Source organism: Myxine glutinosa, chromosome 4 (assembly GCF_964187855.1).
Source record: "Myxine glutinosa chromosome 4, kmMyxGlut1.1, whole genome shotgun sequence".
Lineage (NCBI taxonomy): Eukaryota > Metazoa > Chordata > Myxini > Myxiniformes > Myxinidae > Myxine > Myxine glutinosa.
The window spans coordinates 53,694,254-53,720,422 of NC_136264.1; the positions used below are offsets into that span (position 1 = coordinate 53,694,254).

General features: G+C 41.5%; 1 protein-coding gene and 1 long non-coding RNA gene across 2 annotated transcripts in view; both read left to right on the forward strand.

Annotated features, from left to right (window-relative positions):
- LOC144891713 (uncharacterized) overlaps nucleotides 1–26,169 on the forward strand; it is a 966,484-nt gene that overhangs the window by 560,797 nt on the left and 379,518 nt on the right. The window lies entirely within an intron of this gene.
- LOC137426092 (potassium voltage-gated channel subfamily A member 1-like) lies at nucleotides 4,351–6,920 on the forward strand. The gene has a single exon (XM_068114793.2). The coding sequence runs from the start codon at nucleotides 4,557–4,559 to the stop codon at nucleotides 5,892–5,894; it is 1,338 nt and encodes a 445-aa protein (XP_067970894.1). The 5' UTR covers nucleotides 4,351–4,556; the 3' UTR covers nucleotides 5,895–6,920.

Consider the following 26,169-nt stretch of genomic DNA (forward strand, 5'->3'; position numbering starts at 1 on the left):
ACGATTAGTCATTTTAACACACACCCAAACTCTCCACCAAGTTTCGTCCAAATCCGTCCACAAATTTTTGAGATATCATGCTAAATATCTTTTTTGGCCCTATCTCCCAATGGTGAAGAATCACTTTTAAAAATTCTACTAGCCGGATCCGAATCCAGATCTTCACCAAAATCGAATCATTTCATCCTTGTCACATAGACTACCCCTGTGCCAAATTTCGTCCGAATCCGTCCACAACTTTTTGAGATACCTTGTTCACAGACAAACAGACAGACAGACAGGGGTGACTACATAACCTCCATCCACCTTCGGTGGCGGAGGTAACAAGAGATTACATAGAACACCTCACCCCATGCAGTCTTGAGAAAAAACGACATGAGCGTAGTCTACGAGCAGCCAATTTGATTGGTCGAGATGATGTCAAATGCCATAATATTTTAGCCAAGTACTGCTGAACGAAAGGTGTTTGAAAGTGCCATAAGACGATTTGTGTTCACTGTTTTCACGTCTATAGTAAAATTGAAATAAAATAAAGCTTTTAAAGGTTGTAGAAAAATATTTTTGGGTAGTTTACTGCCATTGAAGCAGCATATTTTACACCACCTTATTTAACACGTTACATTAGTTCTTCATGCCTGTTGTTTGTGTCCTTCATGCCATTCTTAAAAACAGCAAGTTTCCTGGATTTTTTTTTTTGGGATACAAGTTCGAGGCTCGTGTAAGAGCTAACATTAATCACAAAAAAACAAACGGACACATAAAAAAACATAAAATAAAGGGAGCGGGAGACAAGATGGGGAGAGAGAGGGAAGCACACACGTACAACATTTGAGAGCAGGGACATCGAGAGATCTGTGGGAGGGAGAGGGCTTGGGGGGAGGAAGCACGGGAAGGGGTGGGGGGGAGGGTGAGGAGCTCAGGTGTGCCAAGGAAGGACTTCGCACGACGGAGGATGCCCACTCGCCGAATGGCTTTGGAGGCAAGGTTGGAAATGTTGTTTTCTGAGGAAAGATCATGGCAGATAGTGAGACCCAAAAGTTTGAGTGACAGAACTTCTTGGAAAGGATTGTTGAGAAAGTAGATGGGAGGGTCGTCCAGTCGGTCTTTTCGGGGAGACAGAGAGAGAGTCAGAGTGGTAGAGGTATAAAACACATGGACACTGCTTGGACTTCCAGGAAAGAAGTCGGAATTTCAAAAAGTGGATCTGGGGGTGAATTAACGGGGGTAGAAAAGATCAAGGTTTTTGATTGGGGAAGATAAAAGATGGTGGTGAACAGCTGTTTTAACGACCTGGAGGGGGGAGTGGGATTGAAGGGAGTGTGGGAGTTTGTTCCAGAGGTTGGAGAAAAGAGGAATGAAAGAGTGAAGGTGAATTGAGAGTCTTGATTTTGGCAGTTTCACCAGAAGAGGATTGCAGGCAGATCTTGTGCGACCTGTAGGAATATTTGGGGGGCAGAGCACAGAGAGAGCTGGGGGAGCAAGGCCGGAGAGGAGTCGGTAGAAGACAGAAAGACCACCTACCTGCCTGCGGTGAGTGAGTGAAAGGCCCTCGGAGTTAGCTTCATCGCGGGAGATTCCAATGATTCTGAAAGTTTTGGTTTCAACAGCGTGAAGTCGAGCTAGGTGTGAGGCAGGAGCTCCAGCCCAGAGGGGAGAACAGTATTCCATTGAGCTGCGGATGAAAGCATTGTATGTGGAGAGGAGCTCAGGTGTGCCAAGGAAGGACCTTGCACGACGGAGGACGACGGAGATGTCGGTCTTTTCGGGGAGACATAGTGAGAGTATGAGATTTGTCAGGATTGAAAGACATGTTCCACTTGTTTGACCAGTCTGTGATTTTGTCCAGGTCTGCAGAGAGTGAGGAGGCTGCAGACTGCCGATCTGAGGGATGAGGTATGGAGCGGCAGAGAGTGGAGTCATCAGCAAAGAGAGAGAGGATTTCCCAGAGAGCCGGATAGATCATTGATGAAGACCAGAAAATGGAATTTTGTTTGGAATGCAACTCTTTGGAATGATTTTCAATTTTGTTTGACTGCCAGACAGGTAGTCAGACTATTTTTTTTAATCTCACTCCTATTTGCGCATGACAAATTCAGAGCCAAAGTACTGCTAATCTGCAGGTTAGTTTTCTGATTATTATTCGAATTAATGTTCAAAATATATTATTAAATTGAAATCAAGTTGTTCCTCAGTCATAAACTGTCGTCTGTAGACAGACAGACTAAGTAAAATAATTATTTAACCCTGTTTTTCACTTTGTGCGTGCGAGGTAATTACGTCTTTTGGTTGCAACGTTACTGCATGCAGGTGTGCAGCACCAACAGGGCCTCGGTTGGTTTGGGACAGGAATTTAGAATTTGATCAGGATACCAGTGCACATTGGCCTGCTCTTTTCGAAATGGCACCATGGGAACTTGAATTTCCAGTTGCAATTGTCTGCAAATGGAACAGCACACTTAATGCACCCTTGGAATGATATGGTATCCTACCCCTATTAACTCCCCAAGCTCACGTATTTCCAAATTTCCAGTTTTTCCATCTTGAGAGTTTGCCTCTGTATCCATCTTATCCCCTACCCCTCATTCTTCCCCACATGCCTTATATCTCCACGTCTGACGTTATTCTGACAAAAAGTGAAAACAAAGGTATGGAAATTGATAAGTAAGCTTGTGTTTTCATATACAGGTACCAAACTCAGTAGAGAGAATACCTCCACCTGATTGGCCATATCACTCAATGGTGAAGAATCACTTACAAATTCTAGTAGCCGGATCCGGATCTCCACCAAAATTGAATCGATTCTTCCTTGTCAAACACACAACCTGTCCACTAAGTATCGTCCAAAACCATCCATAACTTTTTGAGATATCCTGCTATGTATTGTTTTTGTCCCGATCTACCAATGGTGAAGAATCACTTTAAAAAATTCAAGAAGCCGGATACGAATCCGGATCTTCACCAAAATCTAATCATTTCGTCCTCCTCACATACGCTACATCTCTGCCAAACTTCGTCCCAATCCGTCCGCAACATTTTGAGATATTTTGTTCACAAACGGACAAACAAACAGACAGACAGACAGACAGGGGTGAAAACATAACCTTTGGTGGCAGGGGGTAAAGAAAGGTGAATGTTCAGAGAAAAGGTTAAACTATTGCAGAAATTCCGGGCGTTCAAAAAGAAGGGGCCTGCAAGATAGAATAGTCTAAAAAAATTCGCAGAAGAGTTTAACGAAGCGTGTACATGAATATAAAATACATTGATACATTTTCTTACTAATCACACACTTGTTTTAAAGATGGAAAAGTTGGCTTTGTTTGGTCTATCTTTTGTTCCTCAAATTTTTTGAACGTTCCTCAAATGCTTTTATCGAACATGTAATATGGAATTTGGCTGGGTTCAAACCCCAACATCAATACTTTGTAAAAGATTTCTTCTGTTTTTTTCGAAAGAAATTTCATGTAAAATATTTCTTTTTTTCGAAAGAAATTTAATGTAAAATATTTCTTTTTTCGAAAGAAATTTAATGTAAAATATTTCTTTTTTTCAAAAGAAATTTAATGTAAAAAATTTTTTTTAAGGAAAAAATTGAATGTAAATTTTTTTTCGGGAAAAATTTAATGTGAAGTATTTCGTTTTTTCGAAAGAAATTTAATGTAGAATATATTTTTTGGGGGTGAAAAATTTTAATGTAAAATATATATTTTTTGGGGAAAAAAATTTAATTTCAAAGATTTCTTTTTTTTTCGAAAAAGAATTTTTTTTCTAAAATATTTTTTTTTCTAAAAGATTTCTAAAAGATGCGATTTCTAACGTCCACAAGCGATTGCAAGGGCACAGAAGACAGCCAGGTGCATGCCTTACAGGTTTAATGAATACGTGTGTCTGATACCTGGTGGTGGGTTCCATTGCTTGAAATGATCGATTATATAAACAAAACGCAAAGAAGAACCCCATGTTAATAGGTTTTACCTTTTATGAACGAAATACATTTAAACTCTTCCTTGAGTTTCAACACCTGTATTAAAAACAAACAAACAGGGAGGAGAATCACATACGACATATGGCAGGAGTCTTGTTTGCATTCTGAAATACCACATCATTCCATCCAGTAAACCAGGTAGATCTGCTAAATACGAAAATACAAAAAGTAAATTCTCCATAAACATTTATCACGGAAAGTCTAAAACAATAGGTGTAAGTTTTGCCCGCATTATCGCGAAATTCTATCTAGGGTGACATATTGAGACTCTAAGGTTGACATTCTCTCATCGGGTCACCTGATCTTTCGGTATAAAAGGAAGGTGTAAGGGCCAGAGGCACAAAGGCGTTCCAAAGACGTTACAAAAACTGTCTAAACGTGACTCCACCAGGGTTTAATCGTCTTTAGAAAGTTTTTTTTGCAAAACCTGTTGACAGGTGGTTTGATCTGACGTCGTGGACAAGGAAAACGTTTGTTTCGTTGCTCTTTCTCTACAAACCCGTCACCGCCTCGGGGACCAACTCGGGGAGGCAAAAGAACGATTGTAGGAAAAGCAGAGCGGCACAGGTACACCATGCCGGGGCAGAGCAATTATGTGGACAGGTTCGTTGAGATTCCCATCGAAGACATGTCCAACAGCATGCGCAATGCATCCTTGAGTAACGGTCATGTTGAGAAGCAACAGGGGACCATATCTCATGATCGCGTGTGCATCAACGTGTCGGGCCTACGTTTCGAGACAGCGCAGCGAACCCTCGCACGATTCCCACACACGCTCCTCGGGGACCCCGGTCGCCGAAGACTTTTCTTCGACCCCATCCGCCACGAGGTCTTCTTCGACAGGTATCGGGACGCGTTCCAAGCCATCCTTTTTTACTACCAGTCAGGTGGAATGCTCAAGCGCCCGGTGGACGTTCCTTTCGTCGTGTTTCTCCACGAGCTCGAGTTCTTCGACCTGGGAGAGGAGGCCATGAGAGCTTTCTTGCAAGACGAAGGTCTTAGTCTATCGAAAGACCCTGAACCACCGAGCGATGGCTGGAAGCGCCACCTCTGGCTCCTCATGGAGCGACCCGAGAGTTCGTTCCTCGCTTATTGCGTCTACCTCATTTCGTTCACCCTTATTCTCATCCACAACCTCGCTTTCGTCGTCAGTACCTTGCCACACATGCGCAAGGAGCATCCCGATAACTCAACATTCACCGACGCCGGAGATCTTCCAGATTTCGGTTATCCCATATTCATCGTCGAGAGTGTCTGTGTGGTTTGGTTCATCTTGGAGTTGCTCTTCCGCTTCGCATCCATCGACAAGAAGATACACTTCTTTGGCGACGCGTTAATCTGGATAGACCTGGCCGTCATCGGTTCCTACCTGGTGCACCTGATCACCGATCTCATCTGGATACTTGGAGACCAGAAGCACTTCTCCCTCGAGGTCCTGCGCTTTGTGCGTCTCCTTCGGGTGTTGCGCATCCTCAAGCTCGCGCGTCACTTCCACGGACTACGCATCCTTGGGAAGACCTTGCAGTCAAGTTGGAGGGAATTGGTCATTCTCCTGGTGTTCCTCTTCACGGGAGTCGTGTTGTTCGCCAGTGCCATACACTACACCGAGGCGGACGTCAGAGACACCCGCCTCAAGAGCGTTCCCGAAGCTTTCTGGTGGGCCATCGTTACGATGACCACCGTGGGATACGGTGACATAACACCTATCACACCTGTCGGGAAGTTGGTCGGAGCGTTGTGTGCGGTGTTCGGCATTATCGTGATGGCTTTGCCAGTTCCCTTCATAGTTGCCAGTTTCAAACTGCACTACGAGACTTTCTCAAACCCCGGGGAGCCTGCGTTACTATCCCTGACGATTAAATACATCACCAGCTTCGTCAGCTCCTGGCTGTCCACCTATCGTACCTCGTGATGCTTCTTTGTGAAACACACCTTGTTGAAACACAGAGTCGTGCATGCACAGCTCAGATGCACTAACGAAAGAAGTGAACAAACTCTGCAAAGAAATGAAAACTACGGTATAGCAGGATATCTCAATTGGTAGAATTGAAAACTAGTCGTGGTCTTAAAGAGTAGTATCGTTTTACTATTCTGTCTACCTCTGAGCTGTCTGGTACTGAATTTGAGACCTGGCAGACAAATTTGATTTTAGCATGTCCATTCTGGCCTGGCACCGTGGATTATGCCCATCTTTGGAGGAGACCATAAGCTGGGTGTTTCATTTGCATTATTGTAAGTTTAAAAGACCTAAGGATAGTATCGTCTATTTTTTCCTTAGTAAGACTATTGGCCAGTTCCATCCCATGGCCATACCTTTTGCGGAGTATCGACACTGCAGTCATGAGACGAAGAACGCAGTGGGTGGTTTGCCATTGCTCTTCTAGGCGGTAGTCAGGGCAGTTGGAAATTGGCCAAGGGTATAGCAGCATTGGACGAACTACCGGTACCTGTTGGTTCTCTAAACTAAGCCGGCGAATCCAAGCAGATTCGACCCTTGGCTTACGCATCCCTCCGAAAGACGAACTGTTCCAACCCGGTGTTTGCGAAGCACCATGACAATGCAGTTTATGATCGGGTCGGAAATCGAACCCAAACGAGGAAGCTCAAAGGCGACTTGGGGCTTATGCTACATCTGAACTAACCTGGCAGTGACTTTTGGTCGCTACAATATTGTCAAATTCATGTTTCGCATTATAAGATCCTTCCTGGTCTGTAACTGGCTTGCCAGTAGTATGCGGTTTGAAGAATGGTGATTGGTGAGTCTCCAACTGCAGGTGACATTAGATTAGATAATGTTAACAATAATAATGAAGAAAGATGGTACATAATATGTATACATTACTAAATCATCACCATGTAATGGAGCTATGGCGGCCTATGTGGATATGTATGCATGTCGGTAGCCGAAACTCCAGGGATTGCATTTTTCAATAATTGAAATGAGTACATGACTTTTGGGGGGGGGGGGGGGGGAGCTGAAGCTATAATTAAATTTTAAGAAGATATATGTGCACATAAAATAATTTAATTTGAGACTAATTAAATAATGCAACTATCACAGAACATGGTTACATGAGCTGAAAGAGAGTATTTATGGTACTTATGGGATCCGTTGTAGATCATAATAATAATAATAATAATGATAATAATAATAATAATAATAATAATAAAGAGAGATGGTACATATGTATACAAAGCTAAATCGTAATAAAATACTATAATATAGGCTTGTAGGGCTTGAAAATGTCTCTTCACTTTCCATGAAACACAACAATGGAAAAACAAAATTCTGTAACTTTTGGACGGAGTTATGATGTAGATACTTTGCTGTGTCATCTTTTGAATGTTAGCAATTTTTTTAGATGTCATTGTTATAGTGTGTCAAGGGGGGCACGGGGGAGCTATTGCTTGACTTAATCAGGGTTTGGTGAAGTTCAGAACTCATTGTAAAAGTTACGACTACTATCAAAGTTCAGAAAGTTTCTGCTTTGTTTTTCTGCCTGAGGTTCTAAAATTCCCATAGCATCTCGATAATTATTGATGACGTCACAATAAATTCGTGCAGATGTTCCATGCTTATGCTTATTTATTTACCTAATATGCCATTGGCCGTACATACTAATCTTTTTCCTTTATTTGAATCAATGCATCGTGAAACTAGAACGGCACTCAATACAGAGCATGCCTCCGCCGGGTTGGCCAAATCGCTCAATGGTGAAGAATCACTTAGAAAATTCTACAAGCCGGATCTGGATCCGGATCTTCACCAAAATTGAATCGATTCTTCCTTGTCACACACGAAACCTGCCCAACAAGTTTCGTCCAAATCCATCCATAACTTCTTGAGATATCCTGCTATGTATCGTTTTTGGCCCTATCTCCCAATGGTGAAGAATCACTTAAAAAATTAAATAATTCTCATATCCAAATCCACATTCAGATATTCACCAAAATCAAAACGAATCGTCCTTTTCAGACACCCAACCTGTCCACCAAGATTCGTCCAAATCCGTCCATAACTTTTTGAGACATCCTGCAATGTATCGTTTTTAGCCCTATCTCCCAATGGCAAAGATCACTTAAAAAAATTCTAGTAGGCGGATCCGAATCCGGATCTTCACCAAAATCTAATCATTTCCTCCTTGTCATATACGCTACATCTCTGTCAAATTTCGTCCGAATCCGTCCATAACTTGTTGAGATATTTTGTTCACAGGCAAACGGACAGACAAACACAGGGGTGAAAACATAACCTCCATTCACCTTTGTTGGCGCAGGTAATAATATTAAGGAACAACTTTCAAACTGAAATATACTATGTCTTCACAAATGGTCAGAAATTGATTAATCATGTATGTGCAAACCATGGTTATTGAGGAAAGATATGCCACATGTCATGTGGATTATCTTCCCATGAATTGAGCATTCTTTGAGATTTGTATGCAGATCACGTCTACCATAGAATATGTGGTCATCGATGCACACGACTACATCTCATTACCCTCTATATATATTGCTCTCTCCACCTCTCATGTGATCCAAGTCTGTTTAAGAATGGTCCGGCTTCATTTAATGTGAAATGAGTTGGCCAACACCGTCTGGAGTTCTCAAATGGGGTGCATCTCAAACGATGTTCATCGCAGCGTCGTCGGCATCGGTCACCGACATGGAAGGTCACCGACATGGAAGGTCACCGACATGGAACCTTCGCATACCAGACAGTTCATGGGAAGAGCTTGCTCCAGTCGCCCATGGATTATAATAAGCCCTCGTGATGATCGTTATCTTGTCATCCTTATCAGAAGAACCGACTTTTAAAGGGCATGACCTCTCCGAATTGACCTGCAGAGCATGGATAACGTTTGAATTTCGACTCTGCTTGGAACAGACTTCCTGTCACTGGTACAGAAGACCCTGCGTCACATTTCTCTACCAGCGTCATGCAATGGGCGACAACATCACAGCCGGATGGAGAACTGTTGGGCACCTTGTTATTTTCATATTCTGTGGAGACTTCAATGTTGGAGTGCCTAGAGTCTGGAGACAGAGGCGAGCAATTTGCGAATTGTAAAATTCAGCAACACGACTGATTTGATGATGACAGTCTGATAGTACCGGCTGCCATTTTAAATTTGGCCGAAGAACTGATCTTGTCATCATTTGGAGAGGTGTTGTGACTGGTAACGTGTCATGAAGGTTATCTTCACTTGAATTTGCATTCGGCCGTAGAGGGCAATTTGGAGAGGAATTATGTATCAGGATGAAATCATTGCGTCTGTAATCATAATCTAATGATCTTCTGACTTGAATCAAAATGAACGTGCTTGGGACATCTTTCTGTGATGTTTCATGCATTATATATATTTTATTTTGTCGATGAGAGGACTTCTTAAATTGTGGGTAATAGGTGGTCACACATACGTCATTGCAGCCATTTCTACCGATGAAATTTGTAGACTGGTGTCATTGGCAATTTGGATGTTCATTCCAGACGACCATTTTGTTTTCGCATAACAACTCAACTTTGGCTTCCACAGACATCATATGAAACTGTTTATGAAATGTCCAGCTCAATGTGATGGACCTCTTCAACCAGAATATGAAAACGTTTGAACATACAACCATAAAACATGGATACAAACTAGAACGCCACTTGGTAGAGCGTATAACTCCGCCAAATGAACAGGCACAGGTCTTCACATCCAAATCCAAATGAACATGTTGATATCTGCAACTCCTGAACATCCAAATGAACAGGTCTTCAAGACTGACGTTAACCACAATCTCAGATCACCTTACATCCAAAACCAAGATACCCTCGTTCACCTTGCCCAAACCCACTTCTTTCCAAATTTCCAGTTTTTCTTTCCTGAGAGTTTGCATCTGTATCCATCTTGTCTACCTCCTGTGTCCTCCCCTACCCCCCATTTTTCCCTTTAGCTCTTGTTTATCCATGTCTCCCTATATTTTGTCCCTTATCCCCGCTGTTGGTGTGTTTCCCCCTTGTCTTGCTACTGCGTCCTGATCCGTTCTATGTTCTACCTCCTCCATGAACCTCGACTGAATGAAAAAATTCTGCATTTTTTTTATCCAAAACTTTCATTACCTCCGCCAGCGAAGGTGGATGGAGATTATGTTTTCATCCCAGTCTGTTTGTTTTTGATCAGGATATCTCAAATTCTTGTGGACGGATTTGGACGAAATTTGGTGGAGAGGTTGGGTATGTCACAACGACAAAATGGTTATATTTTTGGTGAAGATCCGGATCTAGATCCGATCATTTTTTAAGCGAATCTTCAACATTGGGAGATAAGACCAAAAACGATATATAGCACGATATCTCAAAATGTTATGGACGGATTCGGACGAAATTTGGTGGAACGATTGGGTGTGTGACAAGGAAGAATAGCTTCAATTTTGGTGAATATCTGGATATGGATTCGAATATGAGAATTATTTAATTTCTTAAGTGATTGTTCACCATTGGGAGATAGGGCCAAAAACGATATATAGCACGATATCTCAAAAAGTTATGGATGAATTTGGATGAAACTTGGTGGACCGATTGGGTGTACGACAAGGCCGAATTGTTTCAATTTTGGTGAAGATCCGATTATGGATCCGGAAACGATGATTTTAAAGTGATTCCTCCCCATTGAGTGATAGGGCCAAAACGATATATAACATGATATTTCAAAAACTTGTGGACGACTTATGACCAAACTTAGTGTATGAGTTGGGGAAGTGACAACAATAAGCCGATTCGATTTTAGTTCAGGTCCAGAGCCAGATCTGACCAATCAGTGGATACAAAACGTAAACTGTTCAGCATGGCGAAGGTTTACTCTCCACTCGACATCTCAAAATGTTTCAACATAAATGAACGGAGCCCCATACTCTTCACAGAGTTTCAGGGTGTTTGTAAATGTTCAATGGTCTGGATATCGAATGAATGGAAATATCTGCAACACGGGCACGATTCAGTTACATTTCAGGGCATATGATCATAAATAAAATCGTTTAAATATCACACATACACACACACACACACACACACACACACACACACGGAGACACACATACATGAAAACAAACACAAACACACACAGTTGGATACATCGAGACCTGGGAGTGCTCCGTTCCACCTGATGAAACCAGCATTTGAAGGTAACAACCAGACACAGAAGCACACACACACACACACACACACACACACACACACACACACACACACACACACACACACACACACACACACACACACACACACACACAAAACAATTTATGCCAATTGACCAATTCTTCTCCAGTTTACGCAAACAGCTTGTAAGTGTAATACAAATCTTCTTCTTCCCTTGCACAGTATCAATGTCAATGTCCATCCCATAGTTGTTCCTGCTGGAATAGTGAGTGCCAAGCCGTCCAGGGATACGCATGCACACACACATCCCCAAAGAGAAGGCTGGCACCAAAATTTAGTGGATTCAAAACGTCGACAAACTCGTCGAAATCCAAGAGAACATCTGCAGCAAGAATCATCAGGTGCACCATGATTATGTGATGACGTCATCCACAATCCATGAAGAAGAAGAAAGGATCCACTTTGCTCACGTCTCGACAAACCTCAGAACAGATTAACCCTTCGGAATGGAATGTGAAAATGACCTATTTATGCCTTTGTGAGGCTTATTGAGGTACTTACAAGATTAATGGCTTTTATGTTGTGCCATTCATTACCCGTTTATTTGTTTTCTTTCCCCTCGATTTCTTAAATGTCCACCATTGACACAAATAGCAGGACTTTAATTGTCACACGTCACAAGCTTTGCAGAATCATGGGGGAGGGGAAATCATGGGGGAGGGGAAATCATGGGGGGTGGGGAAATCATGGGGGGTGGAGCAAGAGGGAGGGAGGAGAAAGGGGGTGGGAGGGGCAATGGGAGGAGCTCTGGCACACCGACAACAGCACTCAGGGTCGCGGCGTTAATGTAGTTGCGACTACAACCGAATAGACCGACACTCGGTAGAGAGCATACCTCTGCCATGCTGAACAGTTTACGTTTTCGATTCGGACCTGAAAGGAAATCTAATCGGCTTGTTCTTGACACCTAAACAACTCATCCACAACTTTTTGAAATGTCATGCTATATTTTCGGCCGATATCGTTTTTGGCGCCATCTCTCAATGGTGAAAAATCACATTAAAAATATATAAAAATCTCATATCTACGGATCTGCATTCGGATCTTCACCAAAACCAAATCATTTTGTCCTTGTCAGACACACAACCTGTCCACCAAGAGTCATCCGAATCCATCCACAACTTTTTGAGATATCCTGCTATGTATCGTTTTTGACCCTATCTCCCAAAGGTGAAGAATCACTTAAAAAATTCTACTAGCCGGATCCGAATCCAGATCTTCCCCAAAACGTAATCATTTCGTTATTGACACATACCCTACATCTCTGCCAAATTTCGTCCGAATCCGTCCACAACTTAATGAAGTATGTTGTTCACAAACGGACAAACAAACAGACAGACAGATATGGGTGAAAACATAACCTCCATCTACCTTTGGTGGCGGAGGTAACTATGATGAAAACATCCAAGTTTTGCAAAACTTTAAAAACAGTTTCATTAGTTTACATCAAAAAATGAAATTCTAACTCTCCTTTTCAACTTGTAAAGTTACAATCCTTAAGTTAAAAGCACATTTCACATTTTATTGTCCTTTCAGAAAAACTCCTCTAATTCTTATTTCTCTTAGGAACACACATCGCTCATTATCGATAATTACTTTATCGATGTGTAAACCAGGTGATAGGAAATTGATAATCATCTCAGCACTGTTTTGAAGTCTGTGCAAAACAATAGCAGTGTGTGAAAACATGGAGCAGGGAGTTCAACAGAGAGGCCGTTGTGGTTGTGGTTGTGGCCGTGGTCTTGTTCGTGGTTGTATGCGTGTTCGATCTGGTGCTTGTCATGGTTGGCATGGTCAAGATCGAGGCAGGGGTCACGAACATGCAGTTAGACATAGGCTGTCTGCTGTTTCTAATGAAACAAGAAAGAGCAATCGGAGATTGCAGACACTTGCCAGGACGTGTTTTTAGTATTTTCTTAAACTTTTATATTAAAACAAATATGGCGCCCTTTTCACCTGACCGATGACGTCATAATTTTTTTCTCCACCAATTAATCCCAAGATGACGCTCAATAAATTTAATCTTGCTCAGATGAAGTGTTGTACTTGTCGAATTATGAGGTTATAATGGAGGCAACTATGACATCATCATTAACATATGTTATTCGCCATGAAGAGTTCTTTGCAATGAGTCATGTCTCAATTATTTATATGCAGCGGTTTCGGAGATATCGAGGGGAAAAGCTTTTTGGTTTTTCCAATATGGCGCCCATACCACGTGACCTGTGACGGAATAATTATCATTATAAAAATTATACAGGAGGAGGTGCAACGATGGTGAAAATTTCCTGTCAATCGGACCAGCGGTTGCAGAGCAAATAATAGAATTATTCTGTGCAGACAAACAGACAGATAGCCAAATGAAAAATCACTCATAGTGACACTTGGCAAAACAGAACAAAGTAGCATGGCACTCAGTGGAGCATCCATTTGACCTCAAAAATAATTAGTGGTTGAATTCAGTGACCTGAGATGCAAATCGTCTTCAAAGTTTAAGTTAATCGGATGAAAATTGACAATTTTAGAAGTTTGGCCTGTGTTGACCTTTTGCCCGACGCTGATCACAAAAATAGTTGGTGGTTGAATTCAGTTAGCCGATATGTAAATCCTATTCATATTTCAAGTCAATCGGATGAAAATTGAGGATTTTAGAAATTTGTAAAAAAAAAAAAAGATGGTTGTCCTTTGGCCTATGTTGATATTTTGGCCTATGCTGATCAATATCTGATGGTTGAATTCAGTTCGCTGATATGAAAATCCAATTCAAATTTCAAGTCAATCGGATGAATATTGATGATTTTAGAAATTCAGAAAAAGTGGTTGACCTTTGGCCTATGTTGACCTTTTGCCCAACGCTGATCTCAAAAATTTCTGGTGGTTGAATGCAGTTCGCTGATATGAAAATCCTATTCAGATTTCAAGTCAATCGGATGAATATTGATGATTTTAGAAATTCGGAAAAAGTGGTTGACCTTTGGCCTATGCCAAAGGCCTTTTGTTTTGTTTGTTTGTTTTTTGTTATGTTTTGACCTTTTGGCCTAAGTTAAAGTCAAAATTAGTCGGTGGTTGAATTCATTTCGCCGATATGTAAATCCTGTTCAAATTTCAAGTCAATCGGATGAAAATTGAGGATTTTAGAAATTTGAAATGTTTTTTTTTTTTTTTTTTTTTTTTTTGTATACAGAGTCGAGGCTCGTGAAAGAGCTAACATTTATCAAACAAACAAATCAAACAAACAAGCAAACAAAGTATATAAAAAGGGGAGCGGTCGACAAGATGGGGAGAGAAGGGGAGGAAGCACACAAACACAACATTTGAGAGCAGTGACATCAGGAGATGTTTTTGGAGGGAGGGCCTGGGGGGAGGCAGGATAGGTATAAAACGCAAGGACACCAAGGACTTCCAGGAAAGAAGTCTAAAGTCACCTCAAAAAAGTGGATTTGGGGTGAAATTAGCAGGGGGTAGAAAAGATCAAGGTTTTGGATTGGGGAAGATAAGAGATGGTGGTGAACAGCCGTTTTAAAGACCTGGAGGGAGGAGTGGGATTGAAGAGAGTGAGGGAGTTTGTTCCAGAGGCGGGAGAAAAGAGGAATGAAGGAGTGAAGGTGAGCAGAGAGTCTTGATTTTGGCAGTTTAACCATAAGAGGGTTGCAGGCAGATCTTGTGCGACCTGCAGGAATATTTGGGGGACAGAGCCCAGAGAGAGCTGGGGGAGCAAGGCCGGAGAGGAGTCGGTAGAAGACGGAAAGACCACCAACCTGCCTGCGGTGATTAAGTGAAAGGCCCTCGGAGATAGCGTCATCGCGGGAGATTCCAATGATTTTGAACGCTTTGGTTTCAACAGCGTGAAGACGAGCTAGGTGTGAGGCAGGAGCACTAGCCCAGAGGGGAGAGCAGTACTCCATTGAGCTGTGGATGAAAGCCTTGTATGTGGTGAGGAGCTCAGGTGTGCCAAGGAAGGAGTTCGCACGACGGAGGATGCCCAGTCGGCGACTGGCTTTGGAGGCCAGCTTGGAAATGTGGTTTTCCCAGGAAAGATCATGGCAGATAGTGAGACCCAAAAGCTTGAGTGACAGAACTTCTTGGAGAGGATTTTTCAGAAAGTAGATGGGAGGGTTGTCCAGTCGGTCTTTTCGGAGAGACATCGTAAGAGTGTGAGATTTGTCAGGATTGAAGGACATGTTCCACTTGTTTGCCCAGTCTGTGATTTTGTCCAGGTCTGCAGAGAGTGAGGAGGCTGCAGACTGCCGATCTGAGGGATGAGGAATGGAGCGGCAGAGAGTGGAGTCATCAGCAAAGAGATAGAGAGGATTTTCAAGAGAGTCAGAGAGATCATTGATGAAGACCAGAAAAAGCACAGGGCCCAGAACACTGCCTTGGGGAACTCCAGCCTGAACAGGAAGGGGAGATGAGAGAAACCCATTCAGGGCCACACGTTGACGATGACTAGAGAGGAAGTCCGCCAGCCATGCATGGAGATTTCCATGGATACCAAAGGAGGAGAGTTTGGTGAGCAGAGCGGGGTGCCAGACCGTATCGAAGGTGCGTGATATGTCGAGGGAGACAGCTCTAATTTCCTGTTTGGCATTGAGGACCTCCATCCATTGTTGAGACAGCAGAAGCAGCATGTCCAGAGTAGAGTAACCTGGTCTGAAACCAAATTGATGATCAGAGATCAAGCCATTGGAGAAGAGGAAAGATTTCATATCCGAAGCAATGATGGATTCCATGACTTTGCTGATAATTGGGAGAAGGCTGATTGATCTGTAGTTGCTAGGATCTGTTGTTGCACCTTTTTTGTGCAAAGCGGTGATGTTGGCTGATTTCCAAGCAGATGGCAGTTGACCTTGAGCAAAAGAGAGGGTGAAGAGAACAGAGAGAGGGAGTGAAAGAGCGGAAGAACATGATTTTAGGACCCGTGGGCTGATGCCGTCGGGTCCAGTTGCAGAATCAGAGTCGAGGGTTGACAGAAACTTTCCCACCTTGTAAGGAGGAAAGGACACGGAGTCCAGGAGCAGCTGGGTACGACTGGGTATGGTGGGTACAGAGAGGGATGGGTTTGGGACACAAGATTTTGAGGCAAACACAGAGTTGAGGCATTCAGCTTTTTCACATGTGGTGTTGACCTTTGGCCTATGTTGACCTTTTGGCCTAAGTTAATCTCAAAAATAATTGGAGGTTGAATTCAGTTAGCCGATATGTAAATCCTCTTCAAATTTCAAGTCAATCGGATGAAAATTGAGGATTTTAGAAATTTGAAATAGTTGTTGACCTTTGACCTATGTTGATCTTTTGGCCTATGTTGATCTCAAAAATAGTTGGTGGTTGAATTCAGTGCGCCGATATGTAAATCCTATGCAAATTTCATGTCAATCGGATGAAAATTGAGGATTTTAGAAATTTGAAAAAGGTGGTTGACCTTTGGCCTATGTTGACCTTTTGGCCTAAGCTGATCTCAGAAATAGTTTCTGGTTGAATTCAGTTTGCTTTGAAAATCCCATTCAAAGTCAATCGGATGAAAATTGAGGATTTTAAAAATTTGAAATTGTTGTTGACCTTTGACCTATGTTGACGTTTTGGCCTAAGCTTATCTCAAAAATAGTTGGTGGTTGAATTCAGTTGGCCGATATGTAAATCATATTCAAATTTCAAGTCAATCGGATGAAAATTGAGCATTTTAGAAATTTGAAAAAAGTGGTTGACCTTTGGCCAACGTTGACCTTTTGGCCCACGCTGATCTCAAAAATAGTTGGTGGTTGAATTCAGTAAGCCGATATGTAAATCCTATTCAAATTTCAAGTCAATCAGATGAAAATTGAGGATTTTAGATATTTGAAATAGTTGTTGACCTTTGGCCTATGTTGACCTTTTGGCCTATGCTGATCTCAAAAATAGTTGGTGGTTGAATTCAGTTCGCCAACATGTATATCTTATTCAAATTTCAAGTCAATCGGATGAAAATTGAGGATTTTAGATATTTGAAAAAAAGTGGTTGACCTTTGGCCTATGTTGACCTTTTGGCCGATGTTGATCTCAAAAATAGTTGGTGGTTGAATTCAGTTCGCCGATATGGAAATCCTTTTCAAATTCCAAGTCAATCGGATGAAAATTGAGGATTTTAGAAATTTGAAATGGTTGTTGACCTTTGGCCTATGTTGACCTTTTGGCCTATGCTAATCTCAAAAATAGTTGGTGGTTGAATTCAGCAAGCCGATATGTAAATCCTATTCAGATTTCAAGTCAATCGGATGAAAATTGAGGATTTTAGAAATTTGAAAAAAGGTGGATGACCTTTGGCCTACGTTGACCTATTGGCCTATGTTGATCTCAAAAATAGTTTGTGGTTGAATTCAGTTCGCTATGTAAATCCTATTCAAATTTCAAGTCAATCGGATGAAAATTAAGGATTTTAGAAATTTGAAAAAGTGGTTGACCTTTGGCCAATGTTGACCTTTTGACGTTTTCACCCCAAAGATATATAGGATTTTGTCGGACCACGAACTCCCCATTTGGTAAAGTTTCGTGAAGATTGGTTTAAAATCGTGTCCTGTAGGCAAGTATAAGTGAGCGGACAGACAAACACAAACAAACAAACACACACACAAACACACAAACAAACACACAAACCGGAGTGAGCACCATACTTGCCGTTACAAAAATGTTTTTGGGTAAAACAAACGGACTCAGATGCAACAACCTCTCCTCTAGCGCGGGTTTTTAGGGCAGCAAGAGTTGACCACATCATCAACAGAGGTTTGACCATAAGAGAAGCGAGGTTTATGGTTCAACCAAATCTAAAAAGGTCGATGTGGCAAACATCATCCGAGCATTCCTCACAGACAACTGGTAAGTGTATTACGTACGTACTGCACATGTGCCGTTCAGAAAGTATATTCAGTGCAGACTCATTGTGCAATAAATTGCAGTACATTGCCATGCCACCTACATCGCCATCCTCCCTGAATTGCCATACTACATGAATTTCCATACTATGTGCATTGCCATACGACGTGCATTGCCATACTACATGAATTGCCATACCATGTGCATTGCCATACTACGTGCATTGCCATACTACATGAATTGCCATACTATGTGCACTGCCATACTACGTGCATTGCCATACTACATGAATTGCCATACTATGTGCATTGCCATACCATGTGCATTGCCATACCATGTGCATTGCCATAACATGTGCATTGCCATACTACGTGCATTGCCATACGACATGAATTGCCATACTATGTGCATTGCCATACTGCTTGCATTGTCACACGATGTGCATCGCCATACTACGTGCATTGCCGTACTACATGCATTGTCATACTACATGAATTGCCACACTAAGCGCATTGCCATATGACATACATTTCCACACTACATGCATTGTCATACTACATGCATTGTCAGACTACGTACATTGCCATACTACGTACATTTCTATACGACATGCATTGTCATACTACGTGCATTGTCATACTACATACATTGCCATACAACGTACATTGCCATAATACATGCATTGCCATACTACGTGCCTTGTCATACTACGTGCATTGTCATACTACGTACATTGCCATCCTACATATATTACAGTGCTACATGAATTTCCACACAACGTACATTGTCATACTATGTGTATTGCCATACTACATGCATTGTCACACGACGTGCATCGCCATACCACGTGAATTGCTACACAAGGTGCATTGCCATACTACGTACATTGCCATTCTACATGCAATGTCACATGACGTGCATCGCCATACTACGTGAATCGCCATATTACATGCATCACCACGCTAAGCGCATTGCCATACAATGTACATTTCCATACTACATGCATTGTCATACGATGTGCATTGTCATACTACATACATTGTCATACTACGTGCATTGTCATACTACATACATTGCCATACTACACACATTGCCTTACTACATGCATTGTCATACTACGTGCATTGTCATACTACATGCATTGCCATACTACATGCATTGTCATACTACGTGCATTGACATCTATCTATAATTCCAGTAATCTCTGTGTGTATGTCTGTGTGTATGTCTGTGACCGCTGTTTCTCGACAACCACGGGTCCGATATACTTTAAACTTGCCAGGTATATTGCTGGGGACCTGAGGATGTGCCTTTTCAAGGTTTCATATTAATCGGAGAAGTAGTTACCGAGCTATGTCCAAAAAACGATTCAACCAATCAGAGAGCAGCGAGCTATCACGTGTGCCGAACGTGTCGAACAGACTCTGCCTCGGACGGCACATTTGAGAGCGTATTCATTTATTTCACGTTGGCAAACTATGTTGGCGTTAAACTATGTTTTAAAACTAATTAAAACTAATTTGCGATTCTTTCGCTTTCCTGCGCGTTTGTGCACGCTATGGCGATTTCTTTACCAAACTCCGCAAGCCGTTCGCTTTGGACCAAACCATTTCATGTAAATAGAGGGGGGGGATTGTCACCGTACTCGCAAGCCGTTCGCTTTGGACCAAACCATTTCATGTAAATAGAGGGGGGGGGGGGGGGGGGATTGTCACCGTACTCGCAAGCCGTTCGCTTTGGACCAAACCATTTCATGTAAATAGAGGGGGGGGATTGTCACCGTACTCGCAAGCCGTTCGCTTTGGCTTTGCGAATGGACCAAACCATTTCATGTAAATAGAGGGGGGGGGGGATATAATTTTAGATATATATATAGTACGGGCATGCCCTAGTATTATATACATTGCCATACTACGTGCATTGTCATACTGCATACATTGCCATACTACATACATTACCATACAACGTGTCTTGTCATACTACATGCATTGCCATACTACATGCATTGTCATACTATGGGCATTGTCATACTACGTGCATTGTCATACTACATGCATTGTCATACTGCATACATTGCCATCCCACATACATTGCCATACTACGTGCTTTGTCATACTACGTGCATTGTCATACTACGTACATTGCCATATTATACACATTGCCATACTACATGCATTGTCATACTACGTGCATTGTCATACTACGTGCATTGCCATATTATATACATTGCCATACTACATGCATTGTCATACTATGTGCATTGTCATACTACATGCATTGTCATACTGCGTACATTGCCATACTACATACATTTCCATACTACGTGTCTTGTCATACTACATGCATTGCCATACTACGTGCATTGTCATACTACATGCATTGTCATACTGCGTACATTGACGTACTACGTTCATTGCCATACTACGTGCATTGCCATACTACATACATTGCCATACTACGTGCCTTGTCATACTACATGCATTGCCAGATTACGTACATTGCCATACTTCATACATTACAGTGCTACATGAATTTCCACACAACGTACATTGTCATACTATGTGCATTGCCATACTATGTACATTGTCACACGACGTGCATCGCCATACTACATGAATCGCCATATTATGTGCATCACCACGCTAAGCTCATTGCCATACTACATACATTTCCATACTACATGCATTGTCATACTCTGTACATTTCCATACTACATGCATTGGCATGCTACGTACATTGTCATACTACATGCATTGTCATACTATGTACATTGTCATACTACATACATTGCCATACCACGTGCATTGTCATACTACATGCATTGTCATACAACGTGCATTGCCACACGACGTGAATTGCCACACTACGTACATTGCAGTGCAACATGAATTGCCATACTATGTACATTGCCAAGATACGTGAATTGCCACACAACATGCATTGCCATACTACGTACATTGCAGTGCAACATGCATTGTCACACTACACACATTGTCACGCCACGTGAATTGCCATACTATGTGCATTGCCACACTACTTACATTGCCATTCTACGTACATTGCAATACTACATGTATTGTTTATACCACATACATTGTCATACTACGTACATTGTCATACTACATGCATTGTCATACTAGGTACATTGTCATACTACGTACATTGTCCTACTACGTACATTTCCATACTGCATGCATTGTCATACTATGTACATTGTCATACTACATACATTGCCATACTACGTACATTGCCATACCACGTGCATTGTCATAATACATGCATTGTCATAATACATGCATTGTCATACAACGTGCATTGCCACATGCCACATGACGTGAATTGCCACACTACGTACATTGCAGTGCAACATGAATTGCCATACTACTTACATTGCCAGGATACGTGAATTGCCACACTACATGCATTGCCATACTACGTTCATTGCAGTGCAACATGCATTGTCACACTACACACATTGTCACACCACGTGAATTGCCATACTATGTGCATTGCCACACTACTTACATTGCCATTCTACGTACATTGCAACACTACATGCATTGTTTATACTACATACATTGCAGTGCTAAATGAATTGCCACACTCGGTACATTGCCACACCACATGCATTGCAGTGCAACATGAATTGCGATACTATGTCCATTGCAGTGCAACTTACATTGCCATACTTTGTACATTGCAGTGCTTCATGAATTTCCACAGAACATACATTGTCATATTACGTACATTGTCACACTATGTGCATTGTCATACTACGTACATTGCCACACGACGTGCATTGCAGTGCAACATGAATTGCGATACTACGTACATTGCAGTGCAACGTACATTGCCAGACTACGTGCATTGCAGTGCAACATGAATTGCCATACTACGTACATTGCCATACTACGTGCATTGTCATACGACGTGCATCGCCATACTACGTACTTTGACATAATACGTGCATTGTCACACGACGTGCATTGTCACACGACGTGCATCGTCATAATATGTGCATTGTCATACTACGTGCATTGCCACACTACGTGCATTGTCACACGACGTGCATCGCCACACTACATGCATTGTCATACTACGTGCATTGTCATACTACGTGCATTGCCACACTACATGCATTGTCCCACGACGTGCATTGCCATACTATGTGCATTGTCATACTACGTAAATTGTCATACTACATACATTGCCGTACTACGTGCATTGTCATAATACCTACATTGTCATACTACGAGCATTGTCATATTACATACATTGTCATACTACGTACATTGTCATACTACATGCATTGTCATACTACGTACATTGCCATACTACGTGCATTGTCATACTACGGGCATTGCCATACTTCATGCATTGCCATACTACGTACATTGTCATACTACATGCATTGTCATACTCCGTACATTGTCATACTACAATCATTGCCATACTACGTGCATTGTCATACTACGTGCATTGTCATACCACGTGCATTGTCATACCTACGTGCATTGCTATACTTCATGCATTGCCATACTACGTATATTGTCATACTACATGCATTGTCATACTCCGTACATTGTCATACTGCAATCATTGCCATACTACGTGCATTGCCATACTACATGCATTGTCATACTACGTGCATTGCCATACTTCATGCATTGCCACACTATTTACATTGTCATACTACATGCATTGTCATATGACGTGCATTGTCATACTATGTGCATTGTCATACTACATGCATTGTCATACTACATGCATTGTCATACTACATGCATTGTCATACTACATGCATTGTCATACAACATACATTGCCATAATACGTACATTGTCATACTACATACATTGCCATACTACGTGCATTGTCATACTACGTGCATTGTCATACTACATACATTGTCATACTACGTACATTGTCATACTACATACATTGCCATACTACGTGCATTGTCATACTACGTGCATTGCCATACTTCATGCATTGCCATACTACATGCATTGTCATACTAAGCACATTGCCATACTTCATGCAATGCCACACTACGTACATTGTCATTCTACATACATTGCCATACTATGTGCATTGTCATATTAAGCACATTGCCATACTTCATGCATTGCCACACTACGTACATTGTCATACTACATGCATTGTCATACAATGTGCATTGCCACACCACGTGAATTGCGACACTACGTACACTGCAGTGCAACATGAATTGCAATACTACGTACATTGCCAAGATACGTGAATTGCCATACTACGTACATTGCAGTGCAACATGCATTGTGACACTACACACATTGTCACACCACGTGAATTGCCATGCTATGTGCATTGCCACACTACTTACATTGCCATTCTACGTACATTGCAATACTACATGCATTGTTTATACTACATACATTGCAGTGGTAAATTAATTGCCACACTCAGTACATTGCCACACCACGTGCATTGCAGTGCAACATGAATTGCGATACTATGTACATTGCAGTGCAACGTACATTGCCATACTACGTACATTGCCATACTATTGTATGTTCTGGTTTCAGAATTGAGAGGAGAGAGTCTGCTGCTGGCCGTAGTCATATTCTATCCGAACATCAAGAAAGGGCTATTGTTGATGAGCTTGTCAGAGCAAGGAATGAAATCCATATCAGAGAAATATAGCAGCATCTGATCACCGACAATGAAGTATTCCAGGTATCACCGAAACCGACAGTACAAGTGTGACAACAATTGCTCGGGTTCTAAAAAGTCACCAAGTAATAGGAAACAAATGTACATGGTGCATAGAGGAAGAGTCCACTAGTTAAGGAATTGCGAGCGCAATATGTTCAAGTAAGAGTGCCATATTTCTACAACACTGTAGTAAATCATTATTTTCTGTAATACACATCAAATATTTACTTCAGTACATGTAATGATTGCCTTCCATTGTGCTCTCTTCATAGAGGATAATGGAACTGGAAGCAAACGACCATCAACAAAAAAAACAAGAGGAAAAAGACAAAATGTTAGCCCGCATGGTTTTAGCAATTTTGCTGTACGGAGTTAAAGGCTATCAGACGGCCATCTTTGGTCGGATTACAAAATAAAATATTCTGCATATGTGTACTCATGTATTGTCTTTGTGCTAAGTTTGAACAAAATCGATCAATGCATGTCGAGAAATGGTTGGGGTCATGTTTAAGCAACAAAATTGCCGCCAGTCGGCCATCTTGGATCTGATTTCGAAGGAAAATGACGTGCATATGTGAGCCACCATTCATTATCTGTGTGCCAACTAGGAACAAAATTGGTTCATGCATCTCCGAGTTAATAGTGATATTATTTCATCTTGTTTTAATTATTAAATTAATGGGATGTCGCCATTTCATTAAAAGTTTTTGCTTTGATGCAAGTTTGTGTTTTTTTGAAAGATTTCTCAACAAGACTGGACATACATTTAAAGTTTTTGCGAGTTATAAAATTAAATTAAATGTCTAACTAGCTTTTGTAAAAAAAAGAAAAAGTTAGTGGTTTTGAGTTTTGTGTTAACAGTTTTGAAAACTGTGGCAATAGTTTGAAAAAAATGTGCGTAAGCAATAGAAAAACTAGAGCAATGCGACTGGGTCGCCAATATGCCTCCGCGTGGTCCCTGCCCATCACAACAGGCAGATGGCCTCGTTCACTGTCCCATAAAATTAACAACTTTGATTTAAATCTCTTCAGCTGTTCTCAAGTATCACAATTTTACCAGACATAACAGGTTTCACATCGATCGGTGAAGCGGTTTTGGAAAGGGTTTTTTTTTTTAAATATCGGCTTTCAAGATAATATGGCTGCCAAACCACGTGACATATGACATCAAAAATGTGAACTTTGCATATGCATGGGTAAGGGATCACGTTTGTGAAGTTTCATATTGATTGGATGAGGTTTGCTTTTCTATCCAATATGGCTGCAAAACCACGTGACATACGACGTCTTCATTTTCAAACTATATGCAGCATTGGTGTTAGATGACATTTGCAAAGTTTTGCATCAATAGGGTAAGCGGTTTCTGAGATATAATTATTTAATATTTTCCTTCAATCCAATATGGCTGTCAAACCATGTGACCTATCATATAATAAATTTAATATTTCAATACAAATGGGTCAGAGATCATGTGCATGCAATTTCTGATTTTTAGGATAAGGCATTCAATTAAAACATTTATGGCTGGTATACCACTTCAACGATGATGTCATCATTATCAGGCTTTTGATTCCCATTGTGAGTACTTGACAATGTGCCAAGTTTCAAATTTTTCCATTCAGCAGTTTCTGAGAAATAAATTTTTAATTATTTACGTTTAATCCAAGATGGCTGCCATACCATGTGACCTATGACTTCACAATTATCAAAGAAACATTCTACATGTGTGTCGTTCCTACCCTCAAATTTTTGTCTCAATCGAAGATGGGCTTGCTGAGAAAAAAGAGGTTTAGCTCGAACGGAAGGACAAACGGACGGACAGATGGCCAACCCAAAAACATAATGCCTCCGGGGCCACCTTCAGGGGTGGAGGCATAAAAACTGTCATATGCTGCTTCCAGGCATCTATGCTACAGCAGTCAGCACCTTCAAGCAGGTCCTTTAAAGGTCCAGGTTCCAAAACACAATTAACTTTAATGCACAAAGAGGCCATTTAACCCACATGCCCAAACGGATCTTCGTCAAACTTTCAGAGGTGCATCAGTGATTGCCAGGGAATGTTTTAGGCAAAATAAAAATTTAAATTTTTTTGAAAAAAAGTTGGATTTTTTTTAACCGCTTTCGTGTTTCAGCCTTTATAACCATGTGAAAGTTAATATTAAATGATCCCTGAACCCATTCCTTAGTGGGTGTGGTGAGGTGTTTTAGGCTGCCCCCACAAAAAATAGGAAAAAACAAAATTTGATTTATTCAAAGTTCCAACAAGATTAGAACAGCACCGGACAATGCCAGGTAGTGGGGTGTAATAGGGGCGGGGGGGGGGGGGGCACTCTCATTCCCTCGACCCGTGAGGAGAACACCTCTTTGACCACTCTATGAAAGTGACAGGTGAATTATTAAACAAAACTTAAACAGGTGGGCCTATTGGCATCTTTTTGTTGAGATTTC

What these genes read in the sequence shown, in the direction of transcription:
- LOC137426092 (XM_068114793.2), top strand. Translation starts at nt 4,557, where the DNA reads ATGCCGGGGCAGAGCAATTATGTGGACAGGTTCGTTGAGATTCCCATC.